This window comes from Pleurodeles waltl, chromosome 8 (assembly GCF_031143425.1).
Source record: "Pleurodeles waltl isolate 20211129_DDA chromosome 8, aPleWal1.hap1.20221129, whole genome shotgun sequence".
Taxonomy (NCBI): Eukaryota; Metazoa; Chordata; class Amphibia; order Caudata; family Salamandridae; genus Pleurodeles; species Pleurodeles waltl.
In genome coordinates, this window is record NC_090447.1 from 144,982,257 (window position 1) to 145,007,121 (window position 24,865).

Here is a 24,865-nt window from a genome sequence, read left to right on the forward strand (position 1 = left end):
TCCCCAATTTATTTTTTTTTATTATTTTTTTTTTCAACACAAGGCTACATACACCTCTGTGACTAACCAGAGTGTGTGTAGGAGACTGCTTATTCTGCTCTGTGATTTAAATTGTGTGTGGAAATTGTATGCACCATTGTTTTTGTCTAGAAAAAGCCATATATTAGAGTGCATGACAAGCAGTGTTTCATTGCTTTCAAATCTGTCCCTTACCTGGAAAGAAGACTCTGATAGCTTGGAAGTGTGGATTCTACCTATCTGTATCTAAGGAGATTCTGAATAGAGGACCATCTCCCTCCTCCCTTCCACGAGGGCTTGGGCGTAAGGTAACTAGGCCCTTATATAAGTTTCTATTGACTGTTGCATATGTTGTTGGGATTGGTTGATGGGGTTAGTATTTCTATTGGCTTAAGGGATACAGTTTGTGTACTGATTGGTTCTAGGGCCAGGGTTCTTATTGGTTACAAGTTTCTAGGATTCCTGTTGTGATTGGCTGTCTGGGCTAGGGTAGTGCTTGGTACTAGGGCTAGGGTTCTTATTGGTCTCAAGTTTCTAGTGTTCCTGTTGTGATTGGCTGTCTGGGGTAGGGTAGTGCTTGGTACTAGGGCTAGGGTTCTTATTAGTTTAAGGTTTTTAGGGTTCCTGTTGTGATTGGCTGTCTGGGGTAGGGTTGTACTTGGTACTAGGGCCAGGGTTCTTATTGGTTTAAGGTTTTTAGGGTTCCTGTTGTGATTGGCTGTCTGGTCCAGGGTTGCGATTGGTTAATAGGGCCAGGCCTCCTATTGGCCTTGGGTTTAGGGTTAGGATTCTGATTGGTTAGGGCTAGGGTTCCTTTGGCCAAAAGGGCTTTTTAAGCCTAGGGCTCGGGCCTTTCAGCCAAGGACAAGGCAGTTGACTGGTTAGTTCTAGGGCTAGAAATGCTGTCTAATTTTCCATTTTTCAGCAACTACCATAATCCCTCAACATCCAAACGCAATATCAGCGAAGACATTCAACTCCTGCACCACAAACAAACTTCATTCAGATTTCAATGTCTCAACAGTGCCCACAAAACCTCACATACCACATCTATACACATATCCACCACAACTACAGCATTAAGGCACCTTCATTCTCAACCAAACACAATTCTGTCCATTACCACTAACACACCCACACATTGCCCACACAACACAAAGCCACATTCTACATAACTTTCATCCATCCAGACAGAAAACTCCCTGTTCATACCAAACACCAGCACTATCCTCTGTTTGCTGTTACCAGACCCCTTGTTATCACGACAACACCTATACTCAGCCTTCCATCACAACATCCACCAACACCCTCCTCATCTTTTTACCAATTACACCCAACCATAGAATCCTTACACTTCACTCCACCACACATATGACCTCTTCCAGCAATCAAATCTAACACAAACACTCAACTCTTGTCCATACCCTCCTGCACACCTCATACACTTCTCAAAAACACATCACCACCCCCTGTACTACTCAAACACCACTCACCAGCAGTAATTCACATGCACATCCTTCACAGGAAACCACTACATCAACATCTGCTCTCACTACTCCACAAAAACTAAACAAACCACACACATTAGCACATCAAAATAACACACACTTTCATAATACTTACCATCACACCCACTCCCACCATCATGACTATACAAATAATGCACATCCTGACCAATCTTTACTCCAAAATTCTCACTCTTCACAAACATCTACCACATACACCCTAACACAGCAACATTCATTCACCTGCCTCTCATCCATTGATCAATTTAGAGCCTTAGATTATGATCCACATGCTCCTCCACCACCCCTAACCCATAGTCCTTCCACCCTAAACCGACGCAAACAAAATAAACATGCCACTCTTATCAACTTCACATCCTCCCCGTCCATTACACAAAGACTACTCTACAAAAAGAACTAAACTCATCATGTCACTCTCAGCCACCAAGCCCACCACCAACACACAGACCCAACAAAATGCCTGCTGGACGAGGACCACAATATACACAAACACCACAATATACACAAACAGCACTACTGTTACCCTCATACAGTTATCACAACTAATAGCACATCCGCTACAAACTCAAAATATACTGCTGACCCTTCCCCAATACAAAATGACACCACCACCAAAACACTTTTTCTAAGCTGCCTTCTCATAATTATTCGATCACTCTTAAAAAACAAGCACCACATCTACGACACACAACCTGACTTACTATTCATAACAGAATCATGATTGGGAGATGACATGGCTCCAGTGTCGTATGAAACAGTCTTCCAGGCTATCAAACCATCACACAAAACCATACAGGCAAAAGAGAAGGTGGACTAGCTATTATATTCAAACAAGCAATAAATCTCAGCAGAACAGAAAACATTTCCATACAAGGTTGCAAGGCCCTCATCGCCTGAGATCACAACAGTAATAATTTATTAGAGTTGAATAGCTGTATAATTTCATGTGCAACCTGACACTGACTTCCTCCTGTAACTGCCTCCTCCTTTACAGACTGCTGCCTAACAATTCAACATTCCCAGACACATTTCTAGACAGTTTCAAACCTTCTAGCGCTATACTACAACCTCTGCATTCTTGGGGACCTCAACATTTGGTTTGAGAAACTCAATATGCCAAATCCAAAAACTATCACCACTGGCCTACTCACATTGAACCTACATCAGATTGTACACAATCCCACACACATTGCTGGACACATCCTAGATTTCATTTTTTGCAAACCCCGAACTAGTTACCGTTCAAAGCATCACGCCAGTCACATGGTCAGACCACCATTTGGTAACTTTCCAACATAAAACACCACAAACCAACACACCCACCACCACCTTAGATCAGTGTTTCCCAACCTGTGGTCCGGGACCCCTGGGGGTCCGCGAAGCCTCCTCAGGGGGTCCGCGACTGCTTGGAAAATTAAATAATATTAACAGATTAGGTCCCCAGCTTTCAGTAATGACTCAGCGGGGGGTCCCCAGATTCCAATAATGATTCAGTGGGGGTCCCTGGGTTCCAGTAATGACAAAGTGGGGGTCCATAGAAGTCAAAAAGTTGGGAACCACTGCCTTAGATACTTCCGTCTGTCGACCATAGAACAAACTCAATTTTGAAGACTTGGAAACACAACTAACAGCAAACACAGATCTAGACACGATAAATTCTGTTCCAAAACCTTGAATGACTACAGGAAGCCTTCGATATCCTAATACCACTGAGAAAAATAAACAGGACAAAAGAACACCTTGGCGAAATACAGAACTAAAAAAAGATAAAACAACAAAACCGAAGGCTGTAACAAACCTGGCTCGCAACAAACAACATTCAAGACCAACTTCAACTACAGAAACTTAAGAGTATACAAATCATCAATCAAAAAAGCTAAAAAAAAAAAGTACTACTCAGACAGAATTCAAAATGCTAAATCTGCTAATAAAGAATGTTATAAAATTCTCAACGAATTTCAAAATCCTAAATGCATGGAAGGACCTAATCTCATTACTCAACAATTCAGACAAACTGGCACATTATTACACAACTAAGGCAGACACATTGGACTCCTATTTAAAACAAAGGAAAACCACCAGCACCAACCCTTTTCCTAAAATCCTCTCCAAGATTAAGCCAAGCCAGCATCTACACAACTAATATCACAAAGTGAAATTATGGATTTGGTCTAAGCAAGCAGGCCTTCCGGCAGCCCTTCTTGCCCTTGTCCATCACACACATTCTTTTAGCTACTTCTGCTGCCACACCTGTAAGAAGAGTCATCAATAATTCTTTAACTACGGGAACTTTTCCTGAAGACCTTAAAAGGGCATACATACACCTGTTATTAAAGGAAACAAACCCAGACCCACAGGACCCCAACAACTGCAGACCAATTACAAATGGACCTTTCCTTGGCAAACTGATAGAGAGAGCAGTATTCACCCAGATGTCACAATTCATTGAAGATAACTCCATACTGTCAAACTACCAAACTGGATTCCGTCCAGGAAGAGGCACTGAATCTGCACTCATTGCAATGTGGGATGATCTTAAAAACACAGTTGACCGCAATGGAGTTGCTGCACTACTTCTCTTGGACCTCTCAGCTGCCTTTGACACTGATGACCATGACACCCTAATTTAAAAACTCCACAAGGCCGGCATAGAAGGAACTGCTCTCGATTGAGTCACATCCTACCTTCAAAATAGAACAAATGTCATCTACTCTTCCCCTTTCTCGCCCCAACCCTACTTCACAAAAACAGGGGTCCCTCAAGGATCATTCATCTCACCCATGCTTTTCAACATCTACATGATGTCATTACCAGAACTGATCAAGTGTCAACTCACATGCTACAACTATGCATATGACACAAAAATACTCTTCAAATTGGAATGCCCCAAAGACATTGCAACCCACTGATCTTCATTTGCCTCAATCATTGATCAGTTGATGTCTAGGAGACATTTCAAACTTAATGCTTCCAAAATGGAAATACTCATGTGGCGACTGGAAACATTATGACCCACTTTGCGCCTGGCCTGACTATCTTGGACCACCTACTCAAGTATCTTAGGAAGTTAAAAACCTTGGAATTACCATGGACTCTAAGTTAACAATGAATGCCCAAGTGGCAAATTAGCACGATCAAGCTTCATCACCTTGAAAACTTTGTGGTGCATTTTCCCCCCACATCCACTTTCCTCACAAGGTCCAGGCTACTATCTCCCTTGTACAATCTAAACTAGATTGCGCCAATGGCCTCTACTATGGATCATCTCTATCTACTGTGAAAAAAACTACAACACATTCAGAACTTGGCTGCCAGACTACTACTACATATAAAGCATCAAGCCCACATCTCCCCTGCCCTGAAGGCACTACATTGGTTACTGGTTGCCAAAAGATCCACCTTCAAGCTACTTTGTATCACCCACAAAGCAATACATGGAACAGGACCACTTTTTATCAGAAATAAAATCACCAAATACATTCAACAAAGAAACCTCTGCTCAAGATTGCCACTCCTCCTTAAAACACTACAAGAAAAAGACTATAGGTAGTACATCCTTCTGTGTCCAAGCGGCCAAACAATGGAATTCATTTTTTCCAAATATAAGATCCACGGATAACTATCTTGTCTTCAGAAGATTACTCAACAGTTGGCTTTTTCCTTCATAACCACCAGATCCAAACAGTAATGGACTGCATATGCCTGTGTTGCTAAATATTTATAATCTGATTGTGTATATATCTAGATATGTGTATTTCTTTAAGAAATATGTATAATTCCTATTTCATAATAATAAAATATGTACATGCTCTTTAAGCCTGTTTAACAAATGTATATTTACTCACGGTTAAATGTATGTGCGTGTGTATATATATTTGTATACATATAAGTATATACAAGTATGTATGCAATGTATGTGTAAATGTCTTTGTATACGTTTATACTATTCTATGCTTAACATGTTCATAGGTCATTGCATAGTTCCTAGATAATTTGTTAGATTAGATACTTATGAATCGCTACGTTCATTTTAGCTATCACAATGAGCAAATGTTATCCTAACTATTTTATCAGCAAGCATTTCGATATGGAAAATTGAGGAAAGATAAAACAATGCTAGAAAAGTACACAAATAAATTAACCTCAAATATTGCTAATCTTGAAACTCTGTGTTTATACACCACAACTTTAAATCTCAAAATATTCTATCCATTATTATATTCCTTACACATCTTCCCTTACTATATAATTACGTATTTATTACTTTAGTCCTACTGTACAAGAGGAAAAAATATATATATATTTTTTTTAAAAGCTCTTGTAAGCTTTACTCTATCTCCCCAATACCCTTTACCTCTATCAATCTACCCTCCATCCCCACTCTGACTCATCCCAAACCCATTCTACTACTGTGATCTCCAAAATAACCCTGCCTAAGCTCTTCCCTCCTCTACCACTCCTTGCTCACCTTGGGCCTCAGTTTACTACTATTATCTCCCAAAAACCCTACTATATTCTCCCTCACTTATCTCGCCTTTGACTCATGCAAAACCCCTTCTACTATTACGATCTCCTGAACTCCTTTGTACAGACACTTCTCTTCTCCATCTCTCCTTTACTCATCCCAAGCCAAGCCTCATCCTATTACTATAAACTCCCAATTAACACTTCTGGTTTCTTCCCTTCTCTATTCCTCCATTATTCTATTCAAACCTTCTAACAAACTCACATATCCTTCTGCTCAAATCAACTCATACTAATACTGTACTCATATTTCCCTATACTAACCCACCACTAATCCTTTTGGGTTCCGGAGTAGTGTGCTACTCGCTGAAAAGCTCGTTGATGCCTCATCAGGGGTAGTAAGCGCTATATAAATATAATTACAAATACTGGTGAATAGAGATCTCACATCTAAACTGTAACAAGGAAACTAGAGAAGGGCTTTTAAAAGAAGATTTCAGTCTCCTATGTATAATATATATACACCCATATAAATATGTGTGTGCGTGTGTGTGTGTGTGTGTATATATATATATATATATATATATATGTCATATTGGAGAATAATATGTGTGTGTCTGCACGAGGTACACTTAAACTTAGTAATGGTTAAAATGATTCAACTACATAATGTTTTAGTTTATATATGTTTTAAATTAGGCAAATGTATTTCCCTCCACTGCATCTAACTCTCCTATCTGTCTCCTTGGGATAGAACACTATTGTACAATTGACTTTCAGAGTGACTGAATGCAAATTCCTCTTCGGCAGAGAAAACAACTACCCAATTTCCAGCATCTTGGCAAAATGTTCTTATGGTCTCCTTAAGAGTCTTGTATTCTACTAGATGATTAGTGGAACTATAGCCAGTGGTTTTGGTTGACTTGAGAACATGCAGAAACAATATTGTGAAGTGTACTTTACGGCCAGTAGTTAATAGTGTACCCTTTTCTTTTCCCTTCAAGGTATGTCCAAGCTCTGAGATGTGATTCAGAAGAGCAGGAGAGAGATGCAGCTCAAACCCTCCTGTTGCAGGCAATTGAATTTTGTTTTGTTGGAAAAAACTTTATTTTTGGTGTAAAGGTAATTATTGTACAGCGATTTATTGCATGAAACTTGAGCCCACTAATGACTACACATGTCTGAACATAAACTTGTAGACGGCCAGCAGAAGCTTCTGAAGCATTAGTTTACTATCTTATGCAAATTAGAGGCGTCTGTGGCCCTCTTTCAAGGAGGAAAGAGACAAAATACGGAGATTAAATTTTTGCCTGTACTGTGGTAAAGTTCACAAACCAAACAGAGCAATAGTCGGCCGTTTGTGATTGCACAAGTGCTAGTGTTCTGATTTCACTATGTAGCGCTACACCTCAGAAAAAGGCTCCACCACTCACAGACCTTGCAAAATAAAATAAAAACAGAATAGGGAGCACTCACCAAATAATCACTGGGGCATTGGAATAGTATCCATATTAAGTCCAGAAAGAGAATTTAATCATATTAAAGACCATTCAGAAATTCTTCCATTTAGTTCATAAACAAATGACTAGACATAGAGGTGAGTCTTCAAAATCAGTTGGTTCTTCACATATTGAACATCCAGCCTAGCCAACACGTTTTGTCCTTGAACAGGGGCTTCATCAGGGCTGTGAAACAAATACATTCAAAAACTCTATTTTAAAACACATAAAATAAACAAAAAAACAATTATGTTTGTGACTCCCTCCATGTTCATTCATACACATCAAATTCTAATCTTTTAGGACTCTACACCCAGCTATTACTTGGCCCGCACCCATTACGAACAGAAGATCACAGACTACAAAATGCTACATAATTAATTTTCTTGAATCCAAGCCCCACATTTTCCATTATGCAATGAAACTCTTTAAGTGTGATATGTCCCATTAAATATCCTCATCAACATTTTATTCATCAAAAATAAACTCATACAATACAAATATCTTTCTAATAATATCACCATGTGCATTATTATACTCGTAAGGTACAATATTTGAGATCAGTGATGGCCAATGGACATGAACCCTTCTGTGAGGACGACAGAGGGGAAAAAAAGAAGACACCATAAGTTTCAATTTTCTAATGCAATCACATTACCCTCCATGAATATGTCATCTGTTGAGTTCCCCTCTATCTAGGTGAACTTCTGTTGAAATCTGTATCCTTGCATCATTGATCATTGCCAGTGTATGCTAGGATAAAAACTAATCAGATCAATTGATCCCCGTTACGCAGCAGTATCCCTTCCCTATCCCAGGGCACCTGTATTAGTTTCTGCACCCCTTATCAAGCTTATATTTTGCACTTATACTAAGAGTGTTATTATAAAGCAATCTCAAAACTAATTTGCCAATCTAAACCTTCTTAGTACAGTAGTTTCCTAAGACAACAGGTTAATAAAACCACTTCCAAAAAATGTCAAACCCTCCCACATGAACAATTGCATTCAAATCAAAAGCATCAGTAAACACAAATGAATTCCTTCTCCTCCTTAAGTTGTTCCAATAAACCCACAGACTCATATTCTATAGTGGCTTCCTCCTTACCGTAAACAAGGTCTTGCTCCTAGTGAATTCACTCCTTCTCTTTAGACCAGTGTGCAAGGAAGCCATGATCCTCTCCCTTTAAATACCCACAGATGGCCAATCAGAACCTTCCACTCAAAGGCACCCTATCAGAGACTGGGTTCTTCACTCCATAATGGTTTCCATTATGGTCCACTCTATTCTAGCAGTAGTCTCCATTGCGGTGTTCTCTATTGGTTCCTCCTATGGGCCAATCAGCTGCCTCAAATCCCTGTCATTAAGCTTATTCCTCCATAGTGGTGTCCAATCTGGTCCCCTCTATTCTAGCAGTAGTCTATTTCACTTGTCTCTTTTAGTTCATCCAATAGGCCAATCAGCTGCATAGAACTCATCACAGCCAAACCATAAGATCCTCTGGAAATAGTCTAAGAACACACTTATTCCTTATTTCCAGGTAGTGCTCCAACACTGCTTTGTTTTTAATGTCCCCATTGGTTCCCCGCCCTAACCAATCATCTGTCAATGATCCTATTATACCCCAATCAGTGGAACTGTTTGCATCTATTGTAATAAATGTATGCTGTTAAGTCTTGATTTCAAGAGGAGGTAACAGACCCTGTGAAGGAGTCATTAGTACGGGCATTTTTCTCCGTAATATCAAGAGAGGAGAAGGTCACTGTGAAGGTTGTCGAGTGCATAATTGTTTGATGCAGAATTTCCAAGAGTGATGGGTAAGAAATATTCGCATACAACCAGTGGAATGTTGAGGCACATGTGGGCAATCCATCCTCTCCATTTCTTTGCTTTTGGAATTTGGTGCTTCCTTTTACAGCACCGAACAAATGGTACAGACCTTTAGAGCAGTTTGTGACTTTGTTATACAGTTAGGCGCTTCCGTTCATAGCACCAAACAAACGGCACGGAATATTAATGCAGTCTGTGTGACTGCATGGGATTGTAGGCTGCGCCTGTCTCTGCACATACACATTATGTGCCTGTTTAAAGCGCTACAGTTTTGTGCAGTCCAGCAGCTACTCCATTTCTCCTTAAAACCTGTGGCCATTTTCAAATATATTCCACTGAAAGCGCTTTCATGCGCCCTATATTCATATGCATCTAGGTGCAAGAGATGTAGCCTAACAGCCACAGCTACATTCCACTCCAATCTACCCACTCCATTCCAGTTACCCCGTTCCACACCAATCCTCCCCACTCCACTCTACCCCATTCACTCTAACGTACCCCCACTCCACTTCACTCAAATCTACCCCGCTCCACTCCAATCTACCCCACTCAAATCTGCTCCATTCCATTCTACCACAGTCTTCTCTACACTACTCCACAAGTTCTACCACACTCCAGTGTACCCCATTCCACTCCAGTCTACGCCACTCAATTCTAGTTTACCCACTTCAGTCTACCCCACTACACTCCAGTCTACTCCGATCCAGCCCACTCTACCCCATTCCACTCAAATCTACCTGACTCCACTCCAATCTACCCAACTCTATCCCAATCCACCCCAGTCCATCCCTCTCCACTCGTCTACCCTGCTCCACTCCAGTCTACTCCGATCCAACCCATCCCACTCCACTCCGGTCTACTCCACACCACTCCGATCTACCCCAGTCTACACCACCCCACCCCACTCTGCCCAGTTCCACTCTGCCCCTTTCCACTCAAATCTACCCGACTCCACTCCAATCTACCCAACTCCATCCCAATCCACCCCACTCCACTCCAGTCTACACCACCCCTGTCTACCGCAGTCAACCCCACTCCACTAACATTTAGCCATGTTGAACAGCAACCATACTGGTGTACATTATGGCTAAAACATGTTGCCAAAGCCAATAGCTCTCGCATAGGTGAGACCTATTGGCTCTGCCAATTATTGTTTCTTTATCAACCTTGAAATTTTGATGCCCTTTTTCTGCTTTTAGTGTAATTTCCTTCTTGATAAATAAACCTTTAGCCAAAGCATTTTCCAATGTTTTTAAAAAAAAATACAAAAAAACTTTCTTTTTAGAACCGCCTGTACTGGGAAATACTTAGAAATAGAAAGACTTTGTTTGTCATGTTTGCGTCTGACTGTATATAGTAATAGTCTGCTGCAGAAGTCTTCTCCTAGTAATAAAAGGTAGGTGTATTGTTATAAGTGGAGATAGAAGTGAAATATTTATAACTATACATTTAGCTTTCTTTTCTAAACATTTTGCATTAGGTTTGTGTTATGTTTTTAACAAACACCTGAAACAAAATTTATTTCCATTTATATAAAAACAAAAAACACTTTTTCAATGCAGTCTAAATGCCCTGCCTGGGATTACTTTGCATCATGAAGTCACACTGTGCTTATGGGGATTCCCATACCTCCAGCCATGCATTTTGATGCAAATCCATATTTACAGTCACATGTAGAAACAGATTTGTGCCAAATTCTTGCAACCCTCAGACTGCCATAATGAGCACAAATTTTTTTTATGTTTGTTTTTCCTCTTTGCATATTTGCTACATATAACAGTACATACACGTAGTGTTTATAGCCTTAAAGAATTGTTTTAGTACCCAAAGAGTCTCCTTTCTACACAAAAGCTATGCTTGATACAAATCAAATACTTTTGCACTACATTGCAAGGGTGTCTGCATTTGTGCAAGTCTGCACAAAATATGCCAGTGTCAATGCACTGGCACATTTTGTGCAAACTTGCATAGACACTTGTTAGTAGATATCTAATAATAATAATTGTCTACAGGGGGAATTTTGTGAATAGTAAAAGATTAGCTTCCTGAAACTACACATGGAGTGGGGCTTGAGTGTAGTGAGGGACCGGCCTCTCCATAAAAAGCTCTGTTTAGGGCAAATTGTGTTTCGTAGGAGCTTGCCCACGTAAAAGCACTTAGGTCCGCTGATGGACTGGCCTCTGTGTGAAGAACGGTGTACAGAGTGAAGTCTGTGTTTAGTAGGATTTTGTGTGTGTAATAGGCTTCAGTTTGTTAACGCACTGGCCTTTTCATGAGGAGATTTGTACGTGGTTATGTCTGTGCTTAGTAGAGGCTTTCCCATGTAAAGAGGCTTAGGTGTGGGCAATGTGTTCTCTCCATGAAGAGCGTTTACAGAGTGAAAGGTATGCCTAATAGCAGCTTCCTACTCAGTGGGGCTTGGGTGTCTAGAGGGGATGGGGTCTCCGTCAAGACTTCTGCACAGGGTGAAGGCTGTGCGTAGTAGGGGCTTACACACCTAATTGGTCGCAAGTGGGTGGGAAAAGTGCACTCTGTGAGTACTTTTGTACTAGATGTAGGGTGTGTGTAGTATTAGCTTGACACCTAAGAGGCATGGTCTCTGGATGGAGTGGGCTTTCTGTGATCACTTCTGTACAAGGTATAGGCTGTGCTTTCTACGTACCTAGCTACTCGCATCTCATTGATTGCACCCGAGAAATTGCCAACCGGAAAAGGGTCTGGTACAGAGCCAAGAGTGTGCATGGTAGGCACAAAATACTAATTTTTACAGGGTGGCTTGTTTTTAAATAAGCCCCCGGGTGAGCCAGGTCTTGGGGGCACTTTATTCTTTTTAATAGGGGGGGGGGCACTCCTCAGCCATGGGGACCACCACCTCCTGGCAAAAGGTGTGAATTGTGTTACCCCACTTATGTACTGAGCCCACCTTCCACCTACTGAGCACCCCTACCCCCTGACACCGCCCCCCGGGACCACCACCCTCACCATACACTGCAAATTACCCCACAAATTATGGCACTCATGACACCTTTGATAACATCATTGATAATATCAATGTAATGTTTGCAGTGACATTTTTGAAGAAAAAACTGCATGGCGGGGGTGCGAGTTATAGTTACTTGAGGTAACTCAAACTATAACTGGTGAATTTCTATGGTTTTAACTGTAACGTCCCTGTAACCTTTGTTTTTTTTTCAGTGTATGTGTGGATTTATATGTTCGATGGCATGTGTAGCTGCAGATACACATGCTGTGCACATCCCGCCATCTGGTGTTGGGCTCGGAGTGTTACAAGTTGTTTTTCTTCGAAGAAGTCTTTTCGAGTCACGAGATCGAGGGACTCCTCCCATTTCGGCTCCATTGCGCATGGGCGTCGACTCCATCTTAGATTGGTTTTTTTCCGCCATCGGGTTCGGACGTGTTCCTTTTCGCTCCGGGTTTCGGTTCGGAAAGTTAGTTAGAATCTCGGAAAAATCGTCGGTATTGTTTGCGTTCGGTATTGGGTTAGTTATAACAGATCGACACCGACTTTTGAAGAGCTCCGGTGGCCCTTCGGGGTTTTTTCGATCCCCCGTCGGGGCCTGGTCGGCCCGGCCACGTGTCTTTTCAAGGCTGATGGAACGGACCCCATTCCGCTTCTGCCCAAAATGCCATAACAAGTATCCATATACAGATCAGCATCTGGTCTGTAACTTGTGTTTGTCGCCAGAACACAAGGAAGATACTTGTGAAGCCTGTCGAGCGTTTCGGTCCAGGAAGACACTAAGAGACCGAAGAGCAAGAAGACTGCAAATGGCGTCGGCGCCTACAGGACAAGGGCGTTTCGAGGAGGAAGAAGAAACCTTCTCCATCCAGGAATCGGACTCGGATGAGATCGATCCCGAAGAAACGCCGAAAACCGTGAGTAAGACGTCAAAACAGAAAACTCACGAAAAGACCACAAAAGCCCAGGGGACGCCACCGCCAACAGGCCATGGCTTAACCCGAAAAATAGGTGACCGATCATCGGCACCGAAAAAGGGCACGCTTGTGTCGAAGTCATCTGACTCCGGTCGAGATACCGCCACGCAGTAATCTCGGGCCCGAGATAGCGGTTCCGAGCAAGTTCGGCACCGAGACAGTGGCACCAAAATGATTCGGCACCGAGAGACAACGACGCCGAAAATAAAAAAGGTTTCGTCGGAACCTAAAAAAGTAGCCGAAAAGGTTTTGATACCGAAACATCCAGCCTCGGAACCGAAATCAAGTTCCTACATTTGTGAGGAACAAGGACTGTCCTCACAAATGAAAATACATAGATTTGGACAGGAATTGGAGACAATGGAGCCAGACTACACCCAAAGAAGGCTCCACATCCAAAAAGAAACAGGGAAGATCAGCACTCTCCCTCCTATTAGAATGAAACGCAAACTTGGCTTCCAGGAGAAAGACAAGCAGCCACAGGCAAAGGTGGCCTAACAAGTAAGCCCGCCACCGTCTCCACAACAATCGCCGCAAACATCACCGGTAGCCACTCCACCTATAATGCAATCCCCGACTCATACAGGGATGAGTCAAGATGACCCTGACGCGTGGGACCTTTATGATGCGCCAGTGTCAGATAATAGTCCTGACTGTTATCCAGCTAGACCGTCGCCACCAGAAGATAGTACAGCCTACGCACAGGTGGTGTCAAGGGCAGCTGCATTTCATAATGTCAGCCTGCATGCAGAGCCCATTGAAGACGACTTTCTATTTAATACATTGTCGTCCACACACAGCCAGTACCAGAGTCTTCCCATGCTACCCGGGATGCTAAAACACTCCAAACAAGTGTTTGAGGAGCCTGTAAAAGGAAGGGCCATTACTCCAAGAGTGGAGAAAAAATATAAACCGCCACCAACAGACCCCGTGTACATCACACAACAGCTAACACCGGACTCAGTTGTAGTAGGGGCAGCTCGCAAGAGAGCGAACTCACACACTTCAGGAGATGCACCACCTCCAGATAAAGAAAGTCGAAAATTCGACGCAGCAGGCAAAAGGGTGGCGGCACAGGCAGAAAACCAGTGGCGTATTGCAAACTCACAGGCTTTGTTGGCCAGATACGATAGGGCTCATTGGGACGAAATGCAACACTTTATAGAACATTTGCCCAAGGAGTTCCAAAAAAGAGCACAGCAAGTAGTAGAAGAAGGACAGAGTATCTCCAACAATCAGATACGGTCAGCAATGGATGCAGCAGACACAGCTGCTAGAACTGTCAACACAGCAGTGACAATAAGGAGACATGCATGGCTGCGTACATCAGGATTTAAACCGGAAATACAGCAAGCTGTGCTGAATATGCCATTTAACGGACAGTAGTTGTTTGGGCCGGAGGTGGACACTGCTATCGAAAAACTTAAGAAAGACACTGATACGGCCAAAGCCATGGGCGCACTCTACTCCCCACAGAGCAGAGGCACATTTCGAAGAACACAGTTTCGAGAGAGGTTTCGAGGGCAAAGCACAGAACCCACGACCTCACAAACAAGGCCCACTTATCAGAGCCAATATCTGCAGGGAAGTTTTCGGGGACAATATAGAGGGGGGACAGTTCCCAAAAAGTAGAGGGAAGTTCCAAAGCACCAAAACTCCTCAAAACAAGCAGTGACTTCCAAGTCACACATCCCCAACACATAACACCTGTGGGGGGGAGACTAAACACATTTTACAAACATTGGGAGGAGATAACAACAGACACTTGGGTACTGGCAATTATCCAGCATGGTTATTGCATAGAATTTCTCACATTCCCTCCAAACGTCCCACCAAAAACACACAATATGTCAAAACAACATATAGATCTTCTACGACTAGAGGTTCAGGCATTGCTACAGAAAGAAGCAATAGAATTAGTACCAAACCAACAGAAAGGAACAGGAGTTTACTCTCTGTACTTTCTCATACCCAAAAAAGACAAGAGTCTGAGACCTATATTAGATCTCAGAACATTAAATACCTACATCAAATCAGATCACTTTCACATGGTGACATTACAGGACGTAATCCCACTGCTCAAACAACAAGACTACAAAACAACACTAGACCTAAAGGATGCATATTTCCATATACCGATACATCCTTCACACAGAAAGTACTTAAGGTTTGTAGTCCAAGGGGTACATTACCAATTCAAGGTGTTGCCATTCGGAATAACAACTGCGCCAAGAGTTTTTACAAAGTGCCTGGCAGTCGTAGCTGCACATATCAGAAGGCAGCAAATACATGTGTTCCCGTACCTAGACGATTGGTTAATCAAAACCAACACGCTACAACGGTGTTCACAACACACAAAGTATGTCATAGAAACCCTCCACAAACTAGGTTTCTCAATCAACTACACAAAGTCACACCTTCTGCCGTGTCAGACACAGCAATACTTAGGGGCGACAATCAACACAGCAAAAGGGATTGCCACTCCAAGTCCACAAAGGGTTCAGGCATTTCACAATGTAATACAGGCCATATATCCAAAACAAAAAATACAAGTCAAAATGGTGATGAAACTCCTAGGCATGATGTCCTCATGCATAGCCATTGTCCCAAACGCAAGGTTGCACATGTGGCCCTTACAACAGTGCCTAGCATCACAATGGTCACAGGCACAGGGTCAACTTCTAGATCTGGTGTTGGTAGACCGCCAAACATACACCTCGCTTCAGTGGTGGAACAGTATAAATTTAAACCAAGGGCGGCCTTTCCAAGACCCAGTGCCACAATATGTAATAACGACAGATGCCTCCATGATAGGGTGGGGAGAACACCTCAATCAACACAGCATCCAAGGACAATGGGACAGTCAGCAAAAACAGTTTCACATAAATCACTTAGAACTATTGGCAGTATTTCCAGCGCTGAAAGCATTTCAACCCATAATAAGCCACAAACACATTCTTGTCAAAACAGACAACATGACAACGATGTATTACCTAAACAAACAGGGAGGGACACACTCAACACAGTTGTGTCTCCTGGCACAGAGAATATGGCATTGGGCGATTCACAACCACATTCGCCTAATATCACAATTTATTCCAGGAATTCAGAATCAGTTAGCAGACAATCTCTCTCGGGATCACCAACAGATCCACGAATGGGAGATTCACCCCCAAATACTGAACACTCACTTCCAGAGTTGGGGAACACCACAAATAGATCTATTTGCAACAAAGGAAAACGCAAAATGCCGAAACTTCGCATCCAGGTACCCACAACATCAGTCTCAGGGCAATGCGTTATGGATGAGTTGGTCAAGGATATTTGCTTACGCTTTTCCCCCTCTCCCACTCCTTCCATATCTGGTAAACAAGTTGAGTCAAAACAAACTCAAACTCATACTAATAGCGCCAACATGGGCAAGACAACCTTGGTACACAACACTACTAGACCTCTCAGTAGTGCCTCATGTCAAACTACCAAACTGACCAGATTTGTTAACGCAACACAAACAACAGATCAGACACCCAAATCCAGCATCGCTGAATCTAGCAATTTGGCTCCTGAAGTCCTAGAGTTCGGACACTTAGACCTTACACAGGAATGTATGGAGGTCATAAAATAAGCTAGGAAACCTACCACTAGACATTGCTATGCAAATAAGTGGAAAAGATTTGTTTATTACTGCCATAATAATCAAATTCAACCCTTACACGCATCTGCCAAAGATATCGTAAAATATTTACTACATTTGCAAAAGTCAAAGCTAGCTTTTTCGTCCATTAAGATACATCTTACCGCAATTTCAGCTTACCTGCAAATTACGCACTCACTTCACTGTTTAGGATACCAGTCATAAAAGCGTTTATGGAAGGCCTAAAGAGAATTATACCACCAAGAACACCACCAGTTCCTTCATGGAACCTCAACATTGTCTTAACACGACTCATGGGTCCACCTTTTGAGCCCATGCACTCTTGTGAAATGCAATACTTAACATGGAAAGTTGCATTTTTAATTGCCATCACATCTTTAAGAAGAGTAAGTGAGATTCAAGCATTTACCATACAAGAACCATTTATTCAAATACACAAGCATAAAGTAGTTCTACGGACAAATCCTACATTTTTACCAAAAGTCATATCACCGTTCCACTTGAATCAAACAGTAGAATTACCAGTGTTTTTCCCACAGCCAGATTCTGTAGCTGAAAGAGCACTACATACATTAGACATCAGAAGAGCGTTAATGTACTACATTGACAGAACAAAACTAATTCGAAAAACAAAACAATTATTTATTGCTTTCCAAAAACCTCATACAGGAAATCCAATTTCTAAACAAGGCATTGCTAGATGGATAGTTAAATGCATTCAAACCTGTTATCTTAAAGCAAAAAGAGAACTGCCTATTACACCAAAGGCACACAACTAGAAAGAAAGGTGCTACCATGGCCTTTCTAGGAAATATTCCAATGACTAAAATATGTAAGGCAGCTACATGGTCTACGCTTCATACATTTACTAAACACTACTGTGTAGATGTGTTAACAGCACAACAAGCCACAGTAGGTCAAGAAGTACTACGAACATTGTTTCAAACAACTTCAACTCCTACAGGCTGAACCACCGCTTTTGGGGAGATAACTGCTTACTAGTCTATGCACAGCATGTGTATCTGCAGCTACACATGCCATCGAACGGAAAATGTCACTTACCCAGTGTACATCTGTTCGTGGCATTAGTCGCTGCAGATTCACATGCGCCCACCCGCCTCCCCGGGAGCCTGTAGCCGTTTAGAAGTTGATCTTAAACATTTGTAAATATATTACTTTAAACTACATTATGTACATACGTATTCACTCCATTGCATGGGCACTATTACTAGCATACACAACTCCTACCTCACCCTCTGTGAGGAAAACAATCTAAGATGGAGTCGATGCCCATGCGCAATGGAGCCGAAATGGGAGGAGTCCCTCGATCTTGTGACTCGAAAAGACTTCTTCGAAGTAAAACAACTTGTAACACTCCGAGCCCAACACCAGATGGCGGGATGTGCACAGCATGTGAATCTGCAGCGACTAATGCCACGAACAGATGTACACTGGGTAAGTGACATTTTCCATATATATATATATCAATCTGCATTCATACCCAACTCTGCAATCCTAAAGTAATTGTACAATAAAACAGAAAAGGATGACGCCAGCTGCCTAATCTTGCTGGACTTCTCAGCTGCCTTATTTTGGAGCAACTGATGCAAAGATTCACATAGGTATATATTTTGTAAATCATTTTAATTCCCAAAGTCTATCAGATCATTTTATTTATTTCTGATACGTGTTTAATGGACATAAAAACATGTTTCCAAAGCTAAAGCAGCATAACCGTTAAAATAACATTTTTATGTTCTGTATGGTCTGAAGTCTTTGTAGCAGTTGTGTGGCAATTCCTACGAAGAGGGCGTTGTCAAAGTCCAGCCGGCTGGTGAGTGGGGCCTGTATCATGGTGCATCTTGTGTGTAGGGGTATGTCGTCGGTGAGTGAGAGGATGAGTTGGGTGTCCTCTGCTTAGGAAATTATGTTGAGACTGTGGGATCTGACAATATTGGCCAGTGGGGTCATATATGCGTTGAAGAGCATGGGGCTGAGGAATGAGCTTTGGGGGACACTCCAGGTGATCTTCTTAGGTTCAAAGGTGAAAGGTGGGAGGTGCCGAGAGGTCGAGGAGGATCAAAGCTGCTGTTTTTCCTTGGTCGAGGAGGGTTCGGATGTTGTCGGGGACTACGATCAGGACAGTTTCAATGCTGTGATTGCTGCGGAAGCCGGTTTGGAGGTGTCAAGTAGCTGGTTCTGCTCAAGGTATGCCGTGAGTTGCTTGTTGGTGATCTTTTCCAGTATCTTTGTTGGGAATGGGAGCAGGGAGATTGGCCAGTAGTTTTGGGGTTCGCTGGGGTCAACAGAGATTTTTTTTAGTAGTGGTCTGACTTCATCATGTTTCCAGGCGTTGAGAGAGTGATAGAGATGTTGAGAAGGGGTCTTTGTTGCCCTCAGCAGGCAGTGGTAGAGGTTGAGGGAGGTTTTGATGGCTGCTCTGCCAGAGGCATCCTTGCTGGCGTGCCATCGCCTCCCCAGCTGTTTGCTATTTTGTTTTGCTGTTCTGAGTTCTTAGGTGTACCAGCTGGCCTTTTTGGAGGATTTTCTCTGGTTGTTGCTCTTGATGTGGACGATGCTGTCGGCACAATTGGTGATCCAGGTGTTGAAGGTTTTCACTCCCTTTTCGAGGTTGGTGACAGTAGCAGTGTTGGAGGTGCTGAGGGCGTATGCCAAGCTGGTCTCTGAGATTTTGTTCCACCTCCAGTGGGGGGTGCTGGTCATCTTGGGAGTGCGGAAGCTGGTGATGCTGAAGTGGACGATAGAGTGATCGGTCCATCCATGAAAACTATGCAACAAGACAATTAAATCCATAGTTTCAAATCAAATCAGAAATCTCTTCGACCTCTGAGAGAGCACAAACCTCACCTCTTCAGATAAATTTAAATTAACTATGAAGTTGGATCAATACATATTATCAACGCCAAAATTAAAGCATGTAGGTAGCCTGAAAAGAGCAAACGTAAATTCACGTTTTAACTTACATAGCTTACTTCCGTTCACACCTCTTACCAACATGGCTTAAGTGGTTTGCCAACTCAGCACCAAGCAACGAGCACACAAATGGCACTAGGGAGGTACGAACTGACATTAGTCAGTAATCAGCACTGTTATTATTTACCTCCTCTCATCATGTGTCTACTCCCAACTACCTGTTGCTCCGTGGGACATCCTCGGAAGTTGCCAACATATGGTGCTGAAATTCCTCTTGAGTGGATCAAGCGGAACTGATTAGGAGGTAATTGGAGTGGAGCTGGAGGGCAGAAAGAAGCCGCTTGTACCAGGGAATCTTTAGGCATAGGATTATGATTGTCTAGCATTAGTATTCTATTTCCCTGTATAACAATTCATACATGATCCACTGACAATTCAGAACCAGCTGCATCTAGGAGTAGGAACTCCTTACAAGGAAATACCTCTTCTTCTTTAGAAAATATAATAAAAAGCTGCATTGAATAACCTTTTTCACTCACGGTTGAAACGTTTGTGTCCTTACTAGCAGCAGTGAAGAGATATGAAATGAACATAGCGGAGCCGAACATACAAAAACGTAAATCCTCTCCATGGCCTTGAAGGCAAAATTCTTGTTTGGTGACTGGTTACTAACACAATGAGGACCTTGAAACTTTTGATAAAAATACAATTAGGATTACATTTTGGAGGAAATTATTCCTGTACCCTCTTTTTCATTTTTTTGTGTTTTGTCTCAGCACAGTTTTATTTACGATGCTGTAGATAAGATTTTTGGTATGTAAACCTCTTTGAAGAAAGAATGTCTCACACTGATAAGTTCATTTTCGTCTCCTGCCTGCTCCGTATCCTCATTTGTTTTTTTCTTTGTGTGAAAGAATGCTCACCAATTTAGGTGCTTTCATCCTTGTAAGGATATGTTTTAAGGTCTCCAGAAAGAGATCTTTGGCTTCAGAATCTGATTTATTGCATTACCCTCATTTTATTTTCTGTTATTCCAAAGAAAATGATCAGAACCTGTAGTGTTAAGCTGGAGGGACGTTTTTAGTTTTGAGGATTGTCTGCCTTCCCACGTTATTCAACTTTGCACCAAAGATAAACCCATGTGTCCTTAGTGAGATCTTTTGTCCTCTGAGTCTACTGTGTTGAGTAGAATTAAAGCTAAAACACACCTCATACCAAGAAAGTGACCTGTCTCCCGCAATCTGTCCAGGTAATTTCAATATTCCGGTATTTCATGATTACAAATAACTTAATGCCAGGTTTGTGCACTTTGTATCGCTCTGCTCTGCAAATCCATCTTTAAGGTATGCATTTGCAGCGCTGAAAATAGCTGTTACATTTTTTTCAGACATGCCGCAAGCCACTGTTTTAACAGTGTACTTCAAATAAGCTATCTGAACTGCACTCCTTTTTATTCTCGTATTAAGCATCACAGCTGATTGCTGCAAATGCATTTCTTCAGCTCCTTTCAAAGGGAATGTGTCTTCAAGTGTTGAAGGGGGTTCTATCGCGGCCCAGGCACTGTATTGAATTAGGAACATTGGGTAGATATACATGTCTCCTTCCCACAAGAAATGATGCACGTGAAAACTTGTCTTAGTTAACAGTTCTGGACAGCAGGTATATGGTGTTCCTAATCTGAGTCTTTCACTCAGTTCCCATTCAGCTCATAATCTTGCTCAGTTGTGAGACCCTAGATGTCACCATATCCTGCAGCCAGGGTGAGCTCCTGCGGACGGGCTTTGGGAGTTTATTAGAGGCGATCATCCATCTCATTCTTTTCTGTCCACTGCTTAGAAAACTGAAACTTTTCTGTACTTCATTGGAAGGTGTGCCAGGTCTGTTTGTGTTTCAGTATTCTTTGGCATACATTGCTATATCTTTGCGTATGTTGACAAATAAAGCCGAAATTCATTTCAACCAAATTGTGCGTTTTGCCCATAAGTAGCCTCTGCTCTGTGTATTTGTAAAAAAAAATTCAATTGCTTATTCAACTACTGGTTGTGTGTTAGCTATTGCACGCATACATCATGCTTGTGTTACTGGTAATCCATTGCCATTCACAGTTAACGTGAAGTGTGTTTGCTTTTTTCAGAGTTCTGAAAGTAAAGCCGAGCAGCTCTCCTATTCCCACAACAGCTTGCTCAATTTAAACAGGCATGAAAAGGATCTCGTGGCCTGCCAGATATTATTACCAAATGTTGATGATGTTGGCTGCACCGTTTTCAGCTTTTACAGCCGGCTTCTGCAGTCTTCTGCTCTCCGGAGCTCTCACAGCACCTCTCAGTCTACTGACTGTGCTGGGACTCCGGTAGATCAACCAGGCAGTGATTTCAGCAGCTTGTGCCGCTCTCGCCGCAACCGCATCAAGTCCAGAGGAGGCAGAAACAATTTGTTGAGTCCTTGGAAACTGTCATTTGGATTAACATCATCAGGGGATTCTTCAGGAACTGAAGAATCCTCAACAGTGCGACTGAGCAATGTTTTGACTAATCATTCAGTGGAAGGTAGACCTTCAACAGAAGAAACATGTTCTGTGCAGCCCACAAATCAACCAGTCCAGGATGCTGCGTGTGTTGGTTCAGCCACAAAAAGGAGCAGCAAAGGAAAGAAAATGGTGCAACAATTGCATTGTGAATTCAATAGGGATGTCAGATGGACAGAGACAGTACCTGCTAGCTCTCCAAGAATCAAGACTAATTTCAGAAATAAATGTACTCCAATGGAAGTTAGGTCTTCTGAAAAGAATGCCTGTTCATCATTGCAAGATACAGCAACTAGTCAAAATAATATTTTCAAAACTGAAGGAGTTTGCAAGACTTTTAGTGGTTTAGAATCATCTTGCAGTTATTCCCGAGACAACGAGTTGAGTTTTTCTTATTCTTCTAAGAAGGAATTTAAATCAGTCCCTGGTGATAGTGATGAAGAGCATGAAGGAGTTTGTAGTGACCAAGAGCTCTCTGCAGTTGGGGATGACCTGCCGTTCTCAGAAAGTCTAAGTGAATTCATCTCAAAAGTTGATAAGGAGCAGAACTCAACAGCCCAGATAGGCTGTGAAGCCTTGAGATTGTCTCCGGGTGTTGTACATAATGAACTAATAATAGGAATTGCTAATCCTTTGATCAGCTCAAAGTCTCTGACAGTAATTTCAGCCTCCGGGTGCTCATCAAACAACTTACAGCCACGGCATACCACAATATACAGCAACAATGAACCATCAAGTTGTCACTCATTGGCGAGTAGGCTGGTAGGCCAGGTCGCAGATCGCAAAGATTTTTCCAAATGTTTAGAAACAGCTCCACAAGGACAGGAAAATGCAGATCTTTGTGCTTCACGGGAAGAGAGGGCTTCTCCGTCAAAGCATAAATTGGACTTCAAACCACACAAAGGAGAAACATGTGAAAAGAATGAAGTACAGTTGGTGCCTGAATCAGATGAACGGGTCCACACGTCCTCTCTGCAGGACGCAAGTAACAATAGCTTCCAAAACAGCTACAATGGATCGGGTGATCTCTTTGATTCTAGTGAGAATGAGCTGGACTTAGTGGTAAAAAGCGTGCCTTCGCAGCTACATCCGTGTGCTTCTCCAGATAATGTGTTGTTTACAAGGCGTGTCGTGAATAAGCCATGTATCTCCGTGACCTCTGCAGAATTACTTCACAGGGATCCTCCACTGAAACGAGACAATTTTATTCTCCAAAAAAGTTATTCTTTTCTAATTTCTTCAGATTCTGATTCGGAGCAAGAAAATTTGGATTCTCAAAATTTTGTTCCTTCGTCCCAATCAACTCCAGTGTTGCAGCAGTTTTCATGCATACGATCCTTTTGTGAAAAAAATGCAGTGGTCACCAGCCGAAGTAACTCTAAAAGTGAAAAAACAATGCTTCCCCTACAAGGTAACTTTCTAAGGCAACCAACATTCAACTGTTCCAAAAGTAAGACCTCACAAATTCTTAGCAGTGCTAAAGTAGCCACAAGTACCTGTGCCACACTGGAGGATTGTGGTCCCTTCAGTCCTTCTGCAGACTTGTTCGAAAGCGATGCGGAAGAGTTCATCCCTCCTTCTGGCACAAAACTATTGCCAAAGACTAAGGTATCAACAATGCCGACTGGAAGACCTGTGGAAAAAAAGATCTGCAACTCTATTGAAAAAAGGCATACTGTTTACAATTTAACAAACAGCAGGAAGCGACAAACAAATAAATATTCACTTTACAGCGAACTAGAGGATACCAATGAACGGCCATCGGCAGTCTCTGTGCTTCCGGCGGAAGCTGCAAGCAGTACAAGGGCTGTCAATAATACTGTTTGTAGGCTTAAACCTTCGGCCTGCTGGACACCTACGTGCTCAGGAAACACGAACTGTCTTTCAGTTGCTAGTGACTATCAGTTGTATTATTCACAGGGCCAGACCAATGCCAGTGCGTGTGACTGGTCCCCAGAACTGTTTGCAGCAGAAATGATTGTTACCAGGCGTAGTGACCTTGTACAAAAGCAATTATTTTGAAAAGGAATGTTTACTCTGTTTTTTAGCTTGTCGCCCTGTCATAGATTCAGGTGTATTTTTCTGCACTTGTAATAGCACTGCACTTTCTGATGTACAGCAGACACATTTCCTGTGGGAGGTTCAATATAAACACATACTGTGCCCCGAAGTATGACGTGCTGCAGTCGGTTTATGGCTGTCTGAATATCTTCATACTTGTCCTTTGCTACTGTGTAGTTTTGGCCTATTTTCACTTCCACAAATGAATATTTTGTTTATCATTTTTCCTATTACAGTTGTCTGCTTCAAAAACGCCGGATGTGAAAAAAATCTAATTTGTCCACTGTGGCTTTGTATTTAAAAAAAAATAAAAAAAAAGAGTACTATGAAGAAGCCTTTCAGTACCTTTTTTAAAAACTTATCTTTACAATACATTAATTTCCAGTTTGTTTTCACA

The 24,865-nt window shown here is 42.1% G+C and overlaps 1 protein-coding gene across 1 annotated transcript in view; it reads left to right on the plus strand.

The window, feature by feature from the left end:
* The window catches only part of DDIAS (DNA damage induced apoptosis suppressor), a 169,310-nt gene extending 144,543 nt beyond the window's left edge, over positions 1-24,767 (plus strand). Inside the window, exons 4-5 of the mRNA XM_069203941.1 lie at positions 7,013-7,130; positions 22,018-24,767. Coding sequence (XP_069060042.1) covers positions 7,013-7,130; positions 22,018-24,429 — 2,530 coding nt within the window. The 3' untranslated portion in view covers positions 24,430-24,767. The remainder of the gene's footprint in view (positions 1-7,012; positions 7,131-22,017) is intronic.
* The last annotated feature ends 98 nt before the right edge of the window (positions 24,768-24,865 follow it).